The sequence below is a fragment of the Bos mutus genome, chromosome 7 (assembly GCF_027580195.1).
Source record: "Bos mutus isolate GX-2022 chromosome 7, NWIPB_WYAK_1.1, whole genome shotgun sequence".
Taxonomy (NCBI): domain Eukaryota; kingdom Metazoa; phylum Chordata; class Mammalia; order Artiodactyla; family Bovidae; genus Bos; species Bos mutus.
Window position 1 is genome coordinate 52499276 of NC_091623.1, and position 20704 is coordinate 52519979.

A 20704-nucleotide genomic window follows, 5' to 3' on the forward strand; every position below is an offset into this window, starting at 1 on the left:
TTAACTCATTTAATTTTCATCACAACTCAAAAACGAACGTTTAAAAAAAATTTGCCCATTTTGCCAACGAGGAAATACAAACAGAGGGAGTTAAGAACAACTTACTGAGGGTTTACTATGTGAGAGCCTACTTTGCACATTTTCAAGGCATTCTGCTCTTTAATCTTTGCTCTGTCTTGGAAGTTAGGAGTCTTTTTTAACAGGTAAAGATGGTGAAGCCCAGAGAGTTTAAGCAACTTGTCAAGAGCATGTGGTACTACGGGGATTCAAACGCAGTAAATCTGATTTCAGAGCCTGAGTGATTTCTGCAGGGTCCCCTGAAATGATGTGTTTTACAGAAGCCAACACACAGGAGACGATCAGTAGGTATTGGGTTTCTCCGCTTACCGCCCCTCTTCTGAGCCTCACCTTCCTCATCCGTGAAATGGGGCTAGTGACGTGTCTCCCCTCGCCCCCCGCCCCAAGGGAAGCCGCAGTGATTAAGTCCACCGCACAACACGTTCAGCGCTTTTCGCCATGCATTTTGATCCCAATCGTCCACTGTAGTCAACCATCACTGATTGACTGAATTCTGTCACATGATCTGCCCGCCCTCTGTGCCAACATGTCGGCGCCCAGGTCCTAATCCGGCAAGCGTGCACCGAGACCAGTTCGATTTTCAGTGTCTCGAGAGACGGTGAGAAGGGCCTGGGAGACGCGAGGAGGCATCCGGACCATGGGTGGACCCGCTCGAGAGCTTCCGGCTTCTCAAGCGTATTCTCCAAAGATGGGGGGTGGTGTCACTTTACCGAGGTCCCGGGGTCTCTTTAGTCCCTACTTTACAGCTGTCTAGGCCACCCGGCCCAGAAACGCAGCTATCTGATGCTTTGGCTATTCCCTCTTCTACCCTCCCAACCAGGACTGGCGGGCAGAGGCGCGCGCGGATGTCCCGTGCGAGGACCGTTCTGTGGCTAAGCCCGACTCTCCGCTCCGTTCTCAGTCTCTATAGAGCCCGGTTTATGGAGGGGCAGCCCCAAGGGCCGCCAAATTCAGCAGCCATGGAGAATGGCACCGAGCCGGACGGAGAAGAGCGCCCACCTGGGTTCCAGGAGACGACGATCACCGAGGGGGCCGCCAGGATCGTCTTTCCCAACGCCAACGAAGTTTTCTACAACCCAGTGCAAGAGTTCAACCGGGACCTAACGTGAGCAGGGATCCGGGGTCAGTTTGGCAGAGGGCAATGGGTCTGAGATAGAGGGGTGTGAGCTGACTCTCCGTCTCCCGCAGATGCGCTGTGATCACGGAATTTGCTCGTATTCAGCTTGCGGCCAAAGGAATCCAGAGTGAGTGAAGGTCCAGGCTCCTGATGGGCCGGGGTATCACACACAGCTCTCTCGGTGCCCCGCCCCTTCTGTCCCTGACCTTGCAGAAAGGCTCCAGCCTTATATAGCAGGTCCTGGGCTCAGCTCCTTAGCCTGTCTCCAGGGACGATTTTCTTCCCTGCATCTTCTGTATACCGAAGAGTTCGTGCATGCTCAGTTGCTCAGTCGTGTCCAACTCTTTGCCACCCCATGGACTGTCCAGGCTCCTCTGTCCATGGGATTTCCCAGGCAAGAATACTGGAGTAGGTTGCCATTTCCTCCTCCAGGGGATCTTCCCCACCCAGGGATTGAACCTTTATCCCTTGCGTCTCCTGCATTGCAGGTGGATTCTTTGCTGCTGAGCCACCTGGGAAGCACATACTGAAGAGTCGGGGGAGGTTTCTCAGAGGGCACTTTGATATCCCCTGACTTGTGCTTCTGGGTGGCTGCAGTCAAGGTGCCAGGTGAGAAGGATGTGCAAAAGGTGGTCGTGGACTTGTCAGAGCCAAAGGAGGACAAGGCTGAACTGAAAGAGGGTGCAAACCTGGCCCTGGAAGACCAGCCTCGAACAGCCGCCGTGGGGGAGATCTGTGAGGTGGGGCCTGAACATAGGAGGCAGCAACCCTGGAGTCTAGTGGGTGATGAAGGAAGGAAGAATCCTGGAGGGGGCGGGCTAGAGGAGGTGGGGGGCAGTGGGGGCTCCTTGAGGGGTGGGGGATCCAGCACAGGATGGCGGTGTGGATGTGAATGGGGCTCTGCTTACTCCAACAGGAAGGCCTGCGAGTGCTGGAAGGCCTGGCAGCCTCCGGCTTACATTCCATTCGCTTTGCTCGAGAGGTGCCTGGTCTCCGATCCGTGGTTGCCAATGACGCCTCTGCCCGAGCTGTGGATCTTATGCGCCGTAATGTGCAGCTCAACGAAGTGGCCCACCTGGTACAGCCCAGCCAGGCAGATGCCCGGTAGGTGCTGGGCATAGAGTGCTGGCCACTGGAACAAAGTCACCTGGGGTCACATCCTGGCTGTGTCATATTCTTGCTTCGTGATCTTGAGAGAGTGGCTGTAGCCTCTCTGAGCCTGTTTCCTTGTCTGTGAAACAAGGACAGTAGTTTTATAGGGGTTGGTGTATTGATTATACTTGTATAGTTTGTGCTCACAGGTGGATATAAATACCATTATGGACTCCATTTCAGACTTAACTTCCTGCACTTTTAAAAACTATTTATTTATTTTTATTTATTTGTTTGGCTGCCCTGGGTCATAGTTGTGGCACCCAGGATTCTCCATCTCCATTGTGACATGCGAACTCTTAGTTGTGGCATGTAGAATCTAGTTCCCCGATCAATCGGGATGGAAACCGGGCCCCCTGCGTTTGTGAGCGTGGAGTCTTAGCCACTGGACCACCAGGGAAGTCCCATCTTCTTGCACTTTTATTCAGTCAAGTGAACCAGTGTATATCCAGTGCTCGTCACCATTCTTACTGTCAGGACTGCGTCGGTAAACAATACAGATAAAACCCCTGACCTTGTGGAGTTGATAATGCAGGGATCAGCAAACTACAGCCTGCCAGGCCCACAGCCTGTTTTTGTGTGTGTGTGTTTTTCTTAATGGCCTGCTATCTAAGAATGTCTCTTCCATTTTTAAAGGTTTAGAAAAAGAAGAATATGTGACAGACCACATGTGGTCCTAAAATATTTACTACCTGACCCCTTACAGAAAATAAATGAATTAAAAATATTTGCTGGGGACTTCCTGGGCCGTCCAGTGGTTAAGACTTTTTGCTTCCACTGCAGGGGCTCAGGTTCCATCCTTGGTTGGGGAACTAAGATCCTACATGGTTTTCTGACCATATTAGAATCTAATAGGAAGCACAGATGATGACAAATAAGTAAACTGTGTAGCGGTGAGAAATGCTGGAGGGAGCGGGGAAATCCAGGGTATAAAGGGTGGAGGAAGGGAGGGAGGGTTCCTGTTACAAATAACTTGGTCAATAGGATTTGCATTTTCTCACCTGCAGAGAACAACAATAGTTTCAAATCTGTGGAAGATTCTTGAATTAATACGTCTATAAACTGCCTGAAATGGTGTCAATTATATATGTGCTACGGGCTTCCCAGGTGGCTCAGGGGTAAAGAACCTGCCTGCCAATGCAGGAGACTTGGGTGTGATCCCTGGGTTGGGAAGATCCCCTGGAGGAGGAAATGGCAACCCACTCCAGTATTCTTGCCTGGAGAATCCCACGGACAGAGGAGTCTGGTGGGCTACAGTCCATGGGGTCACCAGGAGTCGGATACAACTGAGCATGCACACACATATATGTTCTACATCAGTATTGACTAGTTTTTTTTTTTTTTTTTTTTTGGCCACACCATTCTGCAGGTGGGATCTTAGTTCCCTGACCAGGCATCAAACCCTTGGGCCCTGCAGTGAAAGCATGGAGTCCAAACCACTGGACCACTAGGGGAGTCTCAGTATTGGCTATTATTATTGCCATTGTTAGATGAGTAGCAGATCCAAGGAGGAAAAGTTAATACAGTTAGCAAGTGGCTGAGCCAGAATCTAAACCTGGGCAGCTGGCCCCCAAGTCCAGGCCCAAACCATCACATGGCGTGAGTGTGAGGCTGTGGTGGGGTCCCTGGGGCAGCGGGCTGAAGATCTGCCTCCTTGCTCCCAGGATGCTGATGTACCAGCACCAGAAGGCGTCGGAGAGGTTTGACGTCATCGACCTCGACCCTTACGGCAGCCCCGCCTCTTTCCTGGATGCAGCCGTGCAGGCTGTGAGTGAAGGAGGTGAGGCCCCCCTGCTGCGGGGGATCCGAACAAACGGAGTAGGGCTTGGGGCGTTACCGAGTCTTCACTGCTCCATCCCTCCCCACAGGGCTGCTGTGCGTCACCTGCACAGATATGGCGGTCCTGGCGGGGAACAGCGGGGAGACCTGCTACAGCAAATACGGGGCCATGGCCCTCAAGAGCCGGGCCTGCCACGAGATGGTGAGAGGCCTCCGGGCTCACCTCCCCGCCCCCCAGACCTGCTCAGCTTCCTCCAGGCAGCCAGAGCCAGATCCATCCCCAGACGTTGACCACAAACGTGTTCTTTTTATATATATGAAGTTTATTTATTTTTATTTACTTATTGGCTGTGTTGGGGTTTCATTGCTGCACAGGCTTTTCTCTAGTGGCAGCAAGCCGGCAGCTACTCCCTAGTTGCGGTGCACCGTCTTCTCTTACAGCGGAGCATGGGCTCTAGAGCTCGTGGGCTCAGTAGTTGTAGCTGCCAGGCTCTAGAGCACAGGCTCGCTAGTTGTTGCGCACAGGTTTGTTTGCTCCAAGGCATGTGGGATCTTCCTGAATTGGGGATGGAATCCATGTCTCTTGCCTTGGCAGTTGGATCCTTTACCACTGAGCCACCTGGGAATCCCGACAAGCACGTTATTTCTTTTATTATTATCTTTAAAAAAAATTATTTTTATTTATGTATTTAGCTGTGCCAGGTCTTAGTTGCTTACTTGAGGCATGTGAATTCTTAGTTGCTGCATGTGGGATCTAGTTCCCCCACCAGGGATTGAACCCAGGCCCCCTGCACTGGAAACGTGGAGTCTTAGCCTTAGTCTTAGCTTTAGGACACTAGGGAAGTCCTGACATGCATGTTTTTTAACCAGCATAATTCCTGAGAGCATGCATGGCTGCAAATTGGTTGGGGGGGGGGAGTTTTTCCTAGGATAAGAGTGGGTGATTACAGTCTTCTTTTTCTCCTTTTAAAAAAAAAATTTTTTTTTATTAATTTGGCTGCACTGGTCTTAGTTTCGGCATGTGGAATCTAGTTCCTTGACCAGGGATGGAACCTGGTCCCCCTGCATTGGGCGTGTGGAGTCTTAGCCACTGGACCACCAGGAAACTTCCACATTATTCTTTCTAGTATTCTCTATTTCAACAACTGAAGTTTTGGTTTTTTTTTTTGGCCATGCCTTGTGCCTTGCAGGATCTTGTTTCCCAGACCAGGGATTGAAACTTCGGCCACAGCAGTGAAAGCCCTAAACGTTAGACCACTGGGGAACTCCAGTGGTCTAGCGTTCTTTTTTAAAGGCAGTTTTTCCAGTTTTGTGTTTGGCTCTGAATTCAGGTCCTAGTTTTGCTGGTGGCTTTGGACAAGTGACTTCACCTTTTCCGGGCCTCCATTTTTGCATCTGTGAAATGGGTGTGATGTTGGCCCAGAGCCCATGGAGTTGCTGTGGAGATTCAAGAAGGCAAGGCTGGCTATGTCAGGGGGCTGGAAAAGGAGGGCTCTTGTCCTTGGTCTTTAGGAGCCCTGCTAGTCAGCTCAGGGAAGTGCTACCTCCTTGCTGAGTCAGAGCCTCACTGCAGCCTTGGGCCACATCACCCAGCATGGGGCATACATGCAATGTTAACTGGAAGCCATTTGGTTAACCGGTCTGTGCTTTGTTTCCTTGGGCTTCTCTGGTGACTCAGTGGTAAAGAATCTACCTGCCATACAGGAGCCACAGGAGGCTTGGGTTTGATCCCTGGGTCCGGAAGATCCCCTAGAGAAAGGCATGGCAACCCACTCCAGTATTCTTGCCTGGAGAGTCCCATGGACAGAGGAGCCTGGTGGGCTAGTCCATAGGGTAACGAAAAGAGTCAAGAATGACTGAAGCAACTTAGCACGTACACACGCTTTCTTTCCTTAATCGTTTAGTGTCCCCAGTAGGGCCAGAAAGAGACAGACTGGTGTGATTTTACAGATGGGGAAGCTGAGGCTCTCCCTTGCCAAGGGTCACTCAGCGCTGGGCTCAGAACCCGACAAGCCGGTCCTGCCTCTGTACCTGTGAGCCCCTGGTGTGGCTCCGTGTAGGGAAGGTGGCGGCAGGGGCAGGGCTGATGGCTGGCACCCATCCCCCACACCAGGCCCTGAGGACTGTCCTGCACAGCCTGGATCTCCGTGCCAACTGCTACCAGCGCTTTGTGGTGCCACTGCTCAGCATCAGCGCTGACTTCTATGTACGGGTTTTTGTTCGTGTCTTCACTGGTCAGGCCAAGGTCAAGGCCTCAGCCAGGTAGTCTGGGGCAAAGAAGGGTGATGGATGGAAAGAGGCAAGAGGATCTTTCCCAGGGTTGGTTGGTGGGCAGGACTTGGGGGACATGGTCCTGCCTTGGGGAAATGTTGGGGGGGGGGTCCCAAAGGGAGTCCAGTCAGGCTGAAGGAGGAGCTGGGATATGGTGACCATGCTAGGAACTGGCGGCTGCCCTTGTCCCCCACAGCAAGCAGGCGCTGGTGTTCCAGTGCGTGGGCTGCGGGGCCTTCCACCTGCAGCGTCTTGGCAAAGCATCAGCAGCCTCCGGTGGCCGGTGAGCAAGGGTGAGCTGGGGAGGAAGGGGAAGGGGACAACCCAGCCAAGGTTGCCACCCCGCCCAACCTTACCCCTCTTTGAGCAGGCTCAAGTTCTCTGCAGCCTGCGGCCCCCCCGTGGCCCCTGAGTGCGAGCACTGTGGGCAGCGACACCAGGTGGGGCGAGGCAGGTCTGGGGGGAGCATTTGAAGGCGGAGGGCCTGGCATTCTTGGTTCCTGCTCATCTGGTCCCTGTGTGTTCGCAGCTTGGTGGCCCCATGTGGGCAGAGCCCCTCCATGACCTGGAATTCGTGGGCCGTGTCCTCGAGGCTGTGAGCGCCAACCCTGGCCGCTTCCACACCGCAGAGCGGATCCGAGGAGTGCTGAGTGTCATCACGGAGGTGGGGACCGGGGCCTGTGACCAGAAGTGGGGCAGCCATCCATCCTTGATGGGCCCCACACCTATCCCATGGTCCTGCTACAGGAGCTCCCGGACGTGCCTCTCTACTATACGCTGGACCAGCTGAGCAGCACCATCCACTGCAACACACCCAGCCTCCTGCAGCTGCGGTGAGGCTGGGCCTGGGCTGGAGCCTGTGCCGGAACCCCTGGGTGCCCTTGGGCGAGTTGGGCCCCTCTTGGGCCAGAGTCCCCTGGAAAGTAGAGATCAAACATAATGCAGGTCTAGGGCTTCTCATGCACGAGGGCTTAGACCAGTTCTTAGAAGCCATGAGCCCTGGCCAGGGGGGATGTTAGGATCTTGCTGTTAGGATGGCTGGCATCATGCAGGCATTGCAGTCACCGGTAGATATACAGCCATACGAGTCCATGAAACTAGGCTCACACCCCCACACATGGGTCAGCACTGACTTCGGGGTCCAGCCTTCCCCCTCACCATCCCTCCTGGTCCCCAGGTCGGCCCTCCTCCACGCTGGCTTCCGGGTCTCCCTCTCTCATGCCTGTAAGAATGCTGTGAAGACAGACGCTCCCTCCTCGACCCTCTGGGACATCATGCGGTGCTGGGTGAGGCCCGGCCTGACCAGGTGGGATCGGGGAGGCAGGGGGTGGTCAGTGCCAGTGCCCTGACCTCTGACCTTTGCCTCCCAGGAGAAGGAGTGTCCAGTGAAACGGGAGCGCCTGTCAGAGAGCAGCCCGGCCTTCCGCATTCTCAGTGTGGAGCCCAGGTACGGGCATGGTTACGGCTGCCTACGGGCTCGGGGAGTAGACGACCCGGACACTTCCCCTCATAGACACATGCTCATTTTTCAAGTGAGATCTGGAGTCCATCTACTCTCTCCCACCCCCTTCTGTCCTCTCCCTCTTCTGGCCCCAGTTCTGCTCATCTGAACCAATGCAGTCCCCATCCCCCTGGTCCCCCAGCTCCTCCCCATCATGAGCTGTTCCCTGGACAGCAGCCAGAGGGCACCTGTGAGCACAAGTCAGATCCCGGCCCTCCTCTCCTCAGAACCCTCTGTGGCTCCCACCTGACCCAGTGGAAACAGTTCTGTCTGCAGGCCCTGTACTGTCTTCCCATCACTTCCCTGCTCTCATTTGGCCCTCCTACCTCCGCTCCTGCACCCTGGCCTCCTCACTCAAACTTGGCAGGCGCAACCTCTGCATGGCAGTTCCTTCTGCCTAGAGTGCTGTCCTTAGGCTCCCCCACGGCTCTTCCCAAACTTTCTTCCTGTGTCCCTGTTGCCCTGTTCTCACCGCACTCCTTCCCAGACTCCCCGTTGCTCTACCCTGCTCCCTTATGTCCTCACACAATATAATTTGCTAGTTTCTTCCTTTATTATTTTTGGCTGTGTGGGGTCTTCATTGCTGTGCATGGGCATTTTCTAGTTGGAGTGAGTGGGGGCTACTCCCTAGTCGCGCTGCTCGGGCTTCTTCTCGTGGTGGCCTTTCCTGTTGCGGCTCTAGGCGCACAGGCTTCGTCGTTGTAGCGTGTGGGCTCAGCAGTTGCAGCATACAGGCTTAGTTGCTTCATGGCATGTGGGATCTTCCCAGACCAGGGATTGAACCCTGTCCCCTGCATGGGCAGGCGAGTTCTTAACCCCTGGAGCACCAAGGAAGGCCAGCTGTCTGATTTCTGACTTGCCTCCTTGCTCGTCTGTCTTAGGCATTAGAATGTCAGCTTTACTGGCAGCAGATTTGAGGCCCACTGTAGGCACTCAATAAATGTTTATTAAATAAATGATAGAAGCCCTGCACCTGCAGACACAGTTTTCCCAAGGTCCATCGAGCTGCACCGACGTGGGCAGGCAGCCTAGGTGGTGTGTGCCCAGCCGCCTGGCAGATGCCTTTCAACCCCCACTCCCATTTCCCCAGGCTGCAGGCCAACTTCACCATCCGGGATGATGCCAACCCCAGCTCCCGCCAGCGAGGACTCAAGCGCTTCCAGGCCAACCCTGAGGCCAACTGGGGTCCCCGGCCCCGTGCCCGGCCAGGGTGAGCGAGAGTTGGGTGAATGAAGGTGGGGCTTAGCTGGGGGGAGTGGGCACAAAGGCCGATGGAGCCTCCCCTCGTCTCCCTACACAGAGGCAAGGCAGCAGGAGAAACTGTGGAAGAGAGACGTAGGCTGCTCCAAAATAAGCGAAAAGAGCCGGTGGAAGACCCAGCTGAGCGGGCTGCCTGGCTCAAGACATTTCCCTGCAAGAGGTTCAAGGAGGTGAACCAAACCACCCCCCAACCGAAGCACCCATGGGTTCTCCCAGCTACAGGACTGGGCCAATGGGCCAGCAGGGCGGGGGGAGGTGGGACCAGTCAAGTGGGTGGGAGTGAGCTCCCTATCCAGGGAAGGAACCCAGAGGAGGCTGCTGTGCTCCAGAACGGGGTTCATTCACACCCATTGTCTTCCTACCAGGGCACCTGTCAACAGGGGGGCCAGTGCTGCTACTCGCATAGCCCCCCCTCACCTAAGGCCACTGCTGAAGCCACCCCCACTGACTGTCCAGAGGCCCCCAGTCAGAACCCCGCTGAGCCTGGGGCTGCTACTGGTCCAGGCACAGAGTGAGCTAATAAAGACCTTTTCACTTTCCCCTGACTGTCATTTGTCTGAATGGGGAGGCTGCCTGGGGTTTCTCTGTCCATCTACCTAAGGGGCTCTGTTCATCTCTTTAGCTCCTTGTCTGAGGGCTGTTTCTCTGCCCATCTGTTTTATTGATTTTATTTAGTTTAAATGTTTTATTTATTTGGCTGCACTGGGTCTTAGTTGTGGCATGCAAGATCTAGTTCCTTGACCAGGGATCTCAAACTGGGGCGCCCTGCACTGGGAGCTCAGAGCCTTAGCCACTGGATCACCAGGGAAGTCCCTCTGTCCATCTGTTTTAACCCCCTTGGTGAGCTCTGTGCATCTGGTATGTTGGTCCCTGCCTGATGAGGTATTGTCAAGTGTTTCTGACTGGAGTGTTCTGTCTGTATTAGGGAGGTAGGGAGTTAACGGTTGCCTGCAAGGCGCTTTTGTTTGTGTAGTCCCTAAATTGGGTCCAACTCTTCTGCAACCCCTTGGACTATAGCCCACCGGGCTCCTCTGTCCATGGGATTCTCCAGGCAAGAATAGTGGAGTGGGTTGCCATTTCCTTCTCTAGGGGATCTTCCTGACCCAGGGATGGAACCTGCGTCTCCTGCACCGCAGGCAGCTTCTTTACCGCTGAGCCACACATTTGCTGGTGCCTGCGATTCCCAAGGTGGCCACGGGGCGGCAGCCGTGCGCTCACGCCCGCGGGGGCCTTTACCTTCTTCCCCTTCTTCCCATCCTCCAAGCGTGGGCGCACCCCCAGTACTCAGACCTGTCCTCTAGGCACTGCGCCCGCATATGGGCTCGCGCCCCAGTGTCTCCTCCTCCTCCTCGCCGCCTGGTTTCTCTGGCCCAGCTGCCCCTGAGGGCCCCAGTGGCGGAAACTGGACCGGAACCAGGCGCCTCCTGCATCCGCTCCAGACCAGGTGCTTCCTGCCCTGCGGCCCCTTGGGCTGGTACACTGAGGCACCCAGCAGCCTGTGGCAACCCTTTCCCCGCCAGAGCCGGGGAAGGTAGCAGCATTAACTAGAGGACTGGGGCAGAATCCCCACCCTGCCACGTGGTAGCCATGGGACCGTGGAGGCAGCCCTTACTGGCATTGTATCATCTGTACAATGACCCTAAACCTAATTCCAGAGCCCAACTAGTAGGCATCCCAGAGTTAACTCAAACATTCAGAACTGTACTCTGGCTTCCCTGGACAGTAGGATGGTTGTCTGTGGGGTTCTGGGTTTCACTTGATTCCTGAGTGTGAGCCTGCTCGGTGACTCACTCGTGTCTGACTCTTTGCCACCCCATGGACTTGCAGCCTGCCAGGCTCCTCTGTCCATGGGATTTCCGGGGCAAGAAGACTAGAGTGGGTTGCTGTTTCCTTCTCCAGAGGATCTTCCTGACCCAGGGATTGAACCCAGGGGCCTGCCTGGGCACTCCTGCAGTCACACGGGGCAAAGCATGACTGACCCAGGTGGGAGCACACCAGGGGTGGGAACAGGGTCATACCTTGAGCTTCATCACCATTCCAAGATATTGACCCAATGCCTCTTTATCACTGTCCACCCTGAAGTGGCCCACACAGCGGGACAAAGGCTGGGGGTCTCTGAGCTGGGGCCATGTGAGCCTGCGGGGAGAGGCCCCGGATGGCGGGGACCTGGTGGGCACACCTATCAGAAGGTTCGGCCACTGGCACTGGCCGCACCTCCCCAGCTGTGGTATTTTTCTTTAACCCTCCTGGACCTGGCGTGGTGGTGTGGAGGGTGCACCAGGGGCCCAAGACACTGGCCCAGCCTGGACACCCAGGGCCAAACTGTCAACACTGCCCTGCAGTCAGTGCAGGGTGGGGTTGGCAGAAGAGCGAGGAGGCACTCTTGTAGAAAGAGGAACCGGGCAGGCTGAGGAGGAGAAGGGGGCCCCTGGGTCACGAGGCCCCAGCAGAGCCGGAAAGGACTCTCCACCCCCATCAGCACAGGACAAGGGGTATTCAAAGCTGGAGGACAGGCCCAAGTAACATAGGGACTGCTGCGTTTCCGCCTCAGTTTCCCCTCTGCATGCAACCGGGCACCTCACTCCCAAGGGTGTATGCTGGAGCAGGGATCCTGCAGCGCCTGGGGGACAGAAGGTGAGGCCTTGAGGGTGACAGGCGGTCCTGCCTGCGCTGGCGGGGGGCGGGGCCCGGAGGCCCGCGCTCGGGGGATCCCCGCCCGCCGGGTTTCCTCCGGGGTCAGCCCGGCTCCTTATCAGGCGCGGCCAGGCAGCCAGGCCCTTATCTGCACTGGCCCAGCATCCTCCAGCCACTGCGCCAGGGGTGAGAGGGAGGAAACCGGGCCGCCAGGGGCGGGGAGAGGGTGGGCGGCCTGGAGCTGCTCACTTTCCCTGGAGGGACCTGCCCTGTTGCTGCCGCTGCTTCTGCCGCGGTGGCCCTTGGGAGCCAAGGAAGAGGGGTGGCCCGACGCCACAGCCCGGAGGGGGCGGCCGACTAACTACCAGGGCCACGGAGCACAGAGGCTGGAGCAGGGTGCTGGTGTCTCGCCTGAACCTGGAACCGCATCCTAGCCCTGGAGGACAGAGTCAGGGCCATCTGCAGGCAGCCGTAGCAGTGCTGGGGTAAGAGTGGAGTGGGCCTGAAAACGGGATCCCAGACCCACCTGCAGTCATTCATTCTTTTCTGCCTTCATGCATCTGGTGGGCCCACTAAGTAAGAGGCCGAGCAGCTTCCCCAAGGTCTAGCTAGGGAAGACAGGGCAGAGGGGCTAGCAATCCCCGATGTTGCCCGGACACGCCGGGCCGCGAGGCCAGCAGTGAGCAGGGCTGTGGAAGCAGGGTGCAAAGGGGTGGTTACTGCTTATGGGTAGCGTGGGTGGGAGGATGCCAGAGCCAGAGAGAGGACTTGTGCATGACTGTGTGCCGGGGAATAGGGTTAGCATCCGGAGTCATAGTGTCAGCAGTGGAGTCGTGGGGCTTGTAAGGGGGAGATTTGGGAGGAGGGGGTCACTGGAGTGATTATGGAGGACTTTCAGGGTCTGACATGGAGACAATGAAAGAGCCTCAGGGTTAGAGCCAAGGACCCCATGGTCAACCTGGGGGCAGTGGTAAGTGAAGGTCAGCCAGCCATGGAGAGTTGGCAAGGTCCATAGTGTCAATGAAGGGTCTTGGATCTGAGGGTTATGGGGGTATCCTGTGGTCAATGGGTCTGTCATGGTTCCCTGCCTTACCCCTCCCTCCAGGCTCCAGGCCAGAGAGGGTTCTGGAAGAAGGGAAATTTGCTCAGGGACTCCGCAACTAAGGCCTCATGGGTCACAGACAGCTCAGAAGCATCACTGCTGAGCTCAGTGCTGCACTGCACCTCAGTGGGCACCCCCTGTCCTTGTGTTGGACCCCCTCCCATGTCCTGGGAGTTTCTGGGCCCACTTCCCATCTGCCTTTGCCCGTCGGACTGCCACCCCACCCCCACCCCAGTCTCCCTCCAGGTGAGGGCTTGCTCTGTTGGGTTAAGGGTAGAGGGTGGCATCTGCCTCCTCCCTCCCCACTGGCTTCATTCCTCCCACAGGTGAGCACCCCCTCGGGGTCCATGTGCCCGCCCGAGGCCCAGGCGGAGGTGGGCCCCACCATGACCGAGAAGGCCAAGATGGTGTGTGCTCCCAGCCCGGTGCCTGCCCTGCCCCCAAAGCCTGCCTCGCCTGGGCCCCCAAAGGTGGAGGAGGTGGGCCACGGAGGCTCCGTCTCGCCACCCAGGCTGCCCCCTGGCGTGCCAGTGATCAGCCTGGGCCACACCAGGCCCCCAGGGGCAGCCATGGCCACCACAGAACTCAGCACCCTCCGTCCCCCGCTGCTGCAACTCTCTGCCTTGGGAACCGCCCCACCCCCCCTGGCCCTGCATTACCACCCTCACCCGTTCCTCAACAGGTCAGTGGGGGACCGGGGCCTGGGGGGAATCCAGGGGCAGGGTCCTTACCCACAAGGCATTAGTGACCCACGACCCCTTACAGCCTCTACATTGGGCCAGCAGGACCTTTCAGCATCTTCCCTAGCAGTCGGCTAAAGCGGAGACCAAGCCACTGTGAGCTGGAGCTGGCTGAGGGTGAGTATGGGTTTATGTCCACCCAACTGTCTCTCCTGGGGCCCACGTCTGCCCTACAACCTTCCACTGGGAAAAGTGATGCCCCTGCACACAGACACACACAGGGGCTCAGTACTCAGGTTACACTCATGCAGCAAAACCACAGACTCATGGCCAGTTCTACAACAACCCCTGTCACCCAACAAGCCACAGCAATTCATGGCAAAACAGCCCAGCATGGGGGCTCCATTCGCATGCACAGCCACACAGGAAACAGCCACAGGGCAACATCCACTCAAGAGACAGCCACAGGACCACAACCACACAGGAGGCAGATACACAACCACAGCCACTGAGGTCCACAGCCACACAGGAATTAGCCACACAACCACAGCCACATGGCAGTGATCACACACCACAGCCATGTGGATATGGAGGAGTTTACATGACCACCTGAGAAAGGACAGGACCAATCACGATGAAGGAAACTCTCAGACCCACGAGCACACCCAGCCGCACAGAGGGACCACACAGAATGGGAATCACAAGGACAGCTCCCCAGCCACATTCCCAAGGGAACCCCAGCTGTTGACATAAAGGAGTGGACAGAGGTACAGGAGGCTTCGGTTATCTGCAACCTGGGCCTGTGATAGTCCTTGTCTAGGCAGCTTGGGGGCTTCCCTCTTAGCTCAGTGGGTAAAGAATCTGCCTGCAGTGCAGGAAACCCGGGTTTGATCCCTCTGTCGGGAAGATCCCCTGGAGAAGGAAATGGAGATCCACTCCAGTATTCTTGCCTAAAGAATCCTATGGACGCAGGACCCTGGCGGGCTACAGTCCATGGAGTCGCAAGAGTCGGACACGACTGAGCGACCAAACCACCACCACCACCAGGCAGCTTGGGGGTGGGGGTGCGGGGGTTGCTAACTGAGCTACACGTGGATCCTACACGTGAACCCCTTGGATGGAGAAAGCCTCAGTCCACTGCCAGTGTTGAAGTCCCCCAAGAGGGTGTTGGGAGTCTCAAGAAAGGGTAGGTGGGGGTGCCTGCCTCTCTTGGGCCATGGCGCCAATCCTGCCACTCCTATCCTCAGGGCATCAGCCCCAGAAGGTGGCCCGGCGCGTGTTCACCAACAGTCGGGAGCGCTGGCGGCAGCAGAACGTGAACGGCGCTTTCGCTGAGCTCAGGAAGCTGCTGCCAACGCACCCGCCCGACCGGAAGCTGAGCAAGAACGAGGTGCTCCGCCTGGCCATGAAATACATTGGCTTCCTGGTGCGGCTGCTGCGCGACCAGGCGGCGGCTCTGGCAGCAGGCTCCGCCCCTCCGGGGCCCCGCAAGCGGCCGGCGCACCGAGGCCTGGACGACGGCGGGGCCCGTCGTGGGCCGTGTCGCAGGGCCGAGGTAGTGGCGCGCCCCCAGCCCGCGCCTTCCGGCGGCCCCGACAGCAGCCGCGGTGGGACGGGCCGACCCATCAAGACAGAACAAGCGGCTGTGAGCCCAGAGGTGCGATGACCTCCACGATGTCGCCTCTGAGCCGAAGGGCACTGGAAAGCCAGCCCAGGGCCATGTAGGAAGGGGCGGACGACGTGCTCGCAGGGCCTGATCTGGACCGAATTCTCCCGAAGAAGGACCAGTGAGGAGTCCCCTACAGGGGAAAGGGCCCGGCGGTCCCGAAGGGCGACCGTCTCCCCCAGGGGCTTGAAGACCCTTTTATCGCCCACGGCCCGCTGGAAGTGGCCTTGTCCGCGTACCCCTTCCGCGGGGTGAGGTCCGGGAACCAACACATCAGAGTGGCCATTGGACCCAAAAGGGGCCTAATTTTTCCGAGCTGGGGTCACCGAGGGAGTTAAGCAGGGGCCTGAGAACACGCTCCTTTCTCACTGGCGCCCCCTCCCGGAGACTGAGAGATCCGCACTCCTCGACGGTGGCGGTGGCTGGCCTGGCTCGAGGCTGTGAGGCGCGGAATCCACGCGGCGACCCCATCCCACCGATCCCGAACCTGCCCCGCACGATTGCGTTAGCGAAGGCTCGGGCGCTCTTGCTTTTGTTTTTCTTTATTTCTTTATTTCACATACACATTAGCCATTCAATGGAGAAGCCGGAGAGAGTCAGGCAAAGATGGTATAACAGAAGCGCAGTGACGGGGGCGGGGTGGGGTGGGGTGGGGTGGGGCGGGGCGGAGAGGGAACGTACGGGCTGGCTGCCTACTTGCATTCCGCTAGGACACTGAAAACCCAGAAAACAAAACAGACAGTAAACTACCCTTGTTTCTTATGTATCTCAGTGCAGAGACGGGGGTGGAGGGCAGAGAGAGGGGGAGACCAGGCTGAAGGAAGAGGAGCGGAGGGACGGGGACGCTAAGGGGGAAGCACACCAAATCCATTAGTACTATATATAGAGATACTCGTATATACTGCGTTTCTTAGCCTAAGAAGAAACTTGTTTGACGGGACGGGCGGCCTTTGCGGTCCGCGATGCTGGTGCTGGTCGGGCGCACGGATCTCCCGGGCCGAAGCGGGGCTGGCCCAGGCTGGCTGGCGGGGGGACGGGGTGGGGGGCGCCCCAAGGGTGGGTGGGGGGAGCAGAGGCGGGGCTGGGGTGCCCCTCGGGCTCTCGATTGGGGGACGAAAATTCTCGTGACTTTATTGCTCCTTTATTTTCTCTCGTGTGTGGGGGAGGGTCCGTTCAGCACGGTCGGGGTGGGGAGGTGGTGGGTCGTCTGAGCCACCCGGCCCCTCTGGGACCCAGAGCGCGGCGTCCGCTCCGCCAGCACGGGGGTGAGAACAAGGCACTAGGTCGGCCGGCCAGCGCGGGGCGGGTGTGTAAGGCAGTCGACGGGGGTTGGTTGCAGGGTGGGTAGGATGGGGCTGTGTGCGGGGCCGTGTGCGTGCGTGCGTGCGTGCGCGGGCCTGGGCGAATCGACCTGTCAGCTTGGCTGGTCCTATCCTGGAGCGTCGAGCCTTCCCCGTGCTCCCCGGAGGGTGACGGTGGTGGGGGGCGGGGGTGGGAGAAGTGATGTCGAGTCGCGGGCGCCGGGGAACGGGGAGGGTGGGGTGGGGAAGAAACTACCAACTTGCCGAGCGCGCTCCTGATAATGCTGGTGAGGGTCAAGTTGGCGTCTGGCTCAAAGAAGGACGCTTTGGGGACCTCTGAGGGAGGGAGGGGACCTTTGTTCGTTGGCATTGACCTCTGCGGGGGAGGGGCTGGGGACCCGCCGCCGCGCCCCCGGGCCCGGACCGTGGATCGGGCGAGGAGGGGGCGCTGGGCCCCAGGGAAGGGACGCCCGGGGAGACCCGCGGCCAGAGCAGCCCGCCGCCGGGCGCACGCCGCTGTCCCGTTCCGTTAAACTCAACAAAGAAGGGATATGCGTGTTCCTAACAAGTGCAGGATATTTAATTGATTCATAAACTTATGTATAATAGTTTGTGGGTTTTTTAAAACGTACTTTATAATGTAAGAAGCACCAGGGTTTTTATGTTGAATTATCTTTAAAATAATTTTCTCTCGTCCTTTTCCTTTTTGATCTTGTGTTGATTTTTAATGTCGAGGTTTTGTTTTTTTTTTAATTCTAAAATGTGAACGTTTCCTTCAGCCCTCCCACCGAAACCGAGAACGAACGACGAAGCAAATAAAAACCCCAGATCATCCTCGTCAACGCAGGAAAACGACTTAAAAAAAAAAAAAAAAAAACTGAAAACGAACGAAAAAAAAAAAAGGAAAAAACACTCAGCTTTCGTTATCCCCGCACAGGGCGGGGCAGGCCCGGTTCTTTTAGCGTCCCCAGAGCCGCGAGGACATTACAACAAAAATAGAATTTTTTTTCTTAATCTCTTAACATACAAAGATAGGAAAACTCTCTGATGCATTGCACTTGGTTCAATGAAAAAAAAAAAAGTTCATTTCCCCCATATATATTTTTGTGGGTTTTTTTTTTTTTTTTCTAACACGTCCCCACATCTCCTGTCGCCCTCGTCTGCCCCTCACAACGACACTTAGGAAAGGAGCGGCCCCCCACCCCCGTGCCCACCCGGGCAGCCCTACAGGGCGCGCTCCCGCCCCGGCCCAGCTGGCCTGCAGCTTCCGACCTCGCCTGGGCGGGCGCCCCGCAGACCCCCTGCCCCCGAGGGCCCACCGCGCCCGCCGCCCCGATTGTCTTCGAGGGAAGGGGCGCGCGCGGCCGGGCAGGGGGACGGGGTCCCTTCTGCTCCCCTCTCAGCTCTGACCCTGTTTAGCCAACCAAACTGAAAAATCATTGCACTTTGACCGCGCGTCACGCCCGGCCCACCCGGCCCCCCACCACCCCCCGCCCTACTCCCCACGACCCCCAGGCTCCCGCGGGTTCCCCCGTCCCCTGCTTCTCAGACCCGGTCCTCCCCGAGGGCTGCACGCGGATGGGGGAGGGGCTTCGCTCGACTTCCAACAAAAGCCACCCCTGGGGCCAGCCACCTCCTTGGTTCCAGCTGGGGAGGAGGCGACCGCTCGCCGGCCCCTTTAGCCCTAGGTGAGGGCCCTCCGCTCCTCCCCAGCCTCCTCCCTCCCCTCCTTCCCTCCCTTCGCTTGGGGCCACAGCCTCACAAACTAGATTCACAATAAATAAAGCCCAAAACCCACCCCTATGTGGTGCAATGTTGGGTTGCTTGACTTTCAGAGGATCCTGACCTGTGCTTTGTGTTTTCATACAGTTAAGGAGAGAGAAAGAGAGAGGCACAAGGACTCCAGAAAGGGGCGCAGGAGGGAGATGCAGGGAGGAGGGAGTAAGGCACAGAAAGACAAGCCAGCGGGGCCAAGCCACACCCTGGAGGGGGCTGGGCGTGCTCTTGCTCCCATCCCTCCCGGGGGGCTTCTGAAGACCCTCTGGACATGCCCCCAACCATCCCTTGGAGGAGGAGGGGGCTGCGGTGGGGAGGAGGGGGGGAAGAGCTACTTCTTGCGGTGTGTTATCAAATTGTTCCCAAGTTGCTCAAATGGAGGGGTTCCCAATTGCAACAGCAAAAACCGAAACAATGAATGCCCCACCCCTAAATAAAGAGTAAAGACATTACAGCTGAAATCCAGAGAGAAGTGGCCATGGGGGTGGTGTGGTGGGGAAAGAGGGGGGGTAGGGCAGAGAAAGCTCCAAAACACTTTTTGAAAAAGGACGACACCCAACACCCTCCAAAGGAACTGAAAGTCGGCGAGCAGGACGCCTACCTAGCGCAGGTGGAGGTTTAGCCGACGGCAGCGGCGGCGGCTGCCTCACTCTCGCTCGACTCCGGGGTCCCCTTTCTGCTCCACTCTCCGGCCCCGCCGCGGCAGGGCTGTCTGCGGGAGGGGCAGGGGCGGGGACCGATGGGGCCGAGCATGGGCACCCGCATGCGGGGCTGGGGTGTGGGCGCCACCTGGGGGCCCGGCTCCCCTCACTCGTGGCCGGCCAGGACAGCGACCTTCCTGGCCTGCCTCAGGAGAGAGGGGAGAGGGCACCTGTCCCGGGCTGGGAGGGGCCGTCTGGAAAAGCATTCCGATTTTTCTCCTATGGACTGTACAGAGGGGTTTGGGGCCTGGGGAACTGGCCCTGCAGCTCAGGGTGGGGTGGCAGAACACCCTCCTTTCTGGAAGCATGAAACTAGCTCCAGGAGATGCCCCTTTCCTAGCCAGGGTTGGGGGGGACACTTCTAGCCCAAAGGAGGGGCAGTGGGATCTCAAGGCTACCCTGCCTCACCCAGTCCAGGCCAAGAAGCCAGAGGCAAGGCGGGGAGGGAGGGAGAGAGGGGGTGGAGTCTGCAGGGGAGAGCCCTGGGGATCTGCACCCCATCATCTTTACAAGCTGGTCCTCTGAGCTCCCAAGTGAAGCTCCGGCTGGAGTCAAGGGTGGGGTTCCCCTGGGAAGGGTGAGGGTAGGGGACAGGCCCCTTCAGAATTGTGCTGGTTGCTTTGTTTGGGGATTTTGCTCCTTCCCCAGAAGGCCGGGACGGGATGTGGGGGGGAGGGAGGCAGTTCTGCATCCTTTCTTTCTGTCCTCTATTTGACAGAGTCCGTTTTGCATGTTTCTTTCTGCTTGGCTGCTGGCGCACAGCTCCACCGAGACCTCTTCCGAGGCTCTCTGAGAACTGAGCTGCTTCTGGGGGCCTGCAGGGGTCCCCGGGCTGGAGGAGAGAAGGGCTGAGTGGCTGACGACGTCTAATTTTTGCTTTTCGGTGGGGCTGGGCTGGGCTGGGGGATTTTTTTCCACGTCTCAAAATTTCTTCTCCCCCCGTTTGAGGAACCTCTTCTTTTCATTTTGTCATTTCTTTTGTCGATCTTATCAGAGGAACCAGGACTGAAATAGGACAAACAAAAAAAGAGGTGATATTGAGATGAGCAGGGGTCGGTGCCTTCTTGCCCCTACCTGGTCCTGGGACTCCAGATTGGTTCTTAAAGCCCCAGGGGGGTTCCAGCTCCAGTCGAGTCAAGGACACCAACACCTCCCGCAAGGGTCCCTCCTATGGGAATCCTACTCCCCCAAGAGACCCGCCTGCAGTGCTAGAGTCCAGCTGGCCTTCCCGTGGGCACAGTGCCCAGCGGGTGGGACCCCCATGGCTGGCGCTGGCATGGGCACAGACCTGGGATCTGGCCATGTTTCCAATTGTTAGGTTTTTGTGTGGGTCCTGGAGCAGGGGGGAGGATGCCAAGCTACAGCTTTTGTCCCCAGAGGGGTTTGGGAAGTGGGGTGGGGCAAGCCCAGCTTCTTGCTGAGTTTTCTTTCTGTCTCTTTGGATTAAAAGCAGAAATTCCCATCTGTATACCTCAGCTAAGGTCCCGCAGGCTGAAAGGCTGGGGAGGAGTGGGTACCACATGACTTTTGTCCCTCACAGTACCAGGCCCAGGGGAAGGGATCAGTAGCCCAGTGGGCACCACGCCCTGGGGAACAACCTGAGGCTCCTCCAGCGGGCAGCTGCTTCCCTCAGGATGCCAGCAGGGGGCGCCGCCTTCCCACAAACGCTCTGGCAGCCGCTAAGCA

The 20704-nt window shown here is 57.6% G+C and overlaps 3 protein-coding genes across 7 annotated transcripts in view; 2 read left to right on the forward strand and 1 right to left on the reverse strand.

The window, feature by feature from the left end:
* Nucleotides 1-540: 540 nt before the first annotated feature.
* On the forward strand, nt 541-9703 carry TRMT1 (tRNA methyltransferase 1). 2 transcript variants are annotated; one of them, XM_005900543.3, is made up of 17 exons: nt 541-676; nt 899-1183; nt 1267-1322; nt 1793-1935; nt 2112-2299; nt 4012-4127; nt 4216-4328; nt 6240-6388; nt 6594-6680; nt 6768-6837; nt 6927-7061; nt 7145-7230; nt 7575-7683; nt 7768-7844; nt 8989-9108; nt 9199-9328; nt 9524-9703. In XM_005900543.3, exons 1-17 carry the CDS (start codon nt 579-581, stop codon nt 9671-9673), a joined length of 2112 nt encoding a protein of 703 aa, XP_005900605.2. In that variant the 5' UTR covers nt 541-578; the 3' UTR covers nt 9674-9703. The 2 variants fall into 2 exon arrangements, with proteins under 2 accessions (XP_005900605.2, XP_070229656.1); XM_070373555.1 differs by having other exon boundaries at nt 547-676; nt 980-1183.
* A 1648-nt stretch (nt 9704-11351) lies between these two features.
* Nucleotides 11352-15610, forward strand: LYL1 (LYL1 basic helix-loop-helix family member). Of its 2 annotated transcripts, none has more exons than XM_005900542.3 (4): nt 11352-11792; nt 13221-13576; nt 13660-13751; nt 14822-15610. In XM_005900542.3, the coding sequence occupies exons 2-4, from the start codon at nt 13242-13244 to the stop codon at nt 15238-15240; spliced, it is 846 nt and encodes a 281-aa protein (XP_005900604.1). In that variant the 5' UTR covers nt 11352-11792; nt 13221-13241; the 3' UTR covers nt 15241-15610. The 2 variants fall into 2 exon arrangements, with proteins under 2 accessions (XP_005900604.1, XP_070229667.1); XM_070373566.1 differs by lacking the exon at nt 11352-11792 and adding an exon at nt 11803-12277.
* A 156-nt stretch (nt 15611-15766) lies between these two features.
* The window catches only part of NFIX (nuclear factor I X), a 93109-nt gene continuing 88171 nt past the window's right edge, over nt 15767-20704 (reverse strand). For all 3 annotated transcript variants that reach the window (XM_070373559.1, XM_070373560.1, XM_005900541.3), the window contains one exon: nt 15767-20023. The gene's annotated coding sequence lies outside the window, so the exon portion shown is untranslated. The remainder of the gene's footprint in view (nt 20024-20704) is intronic.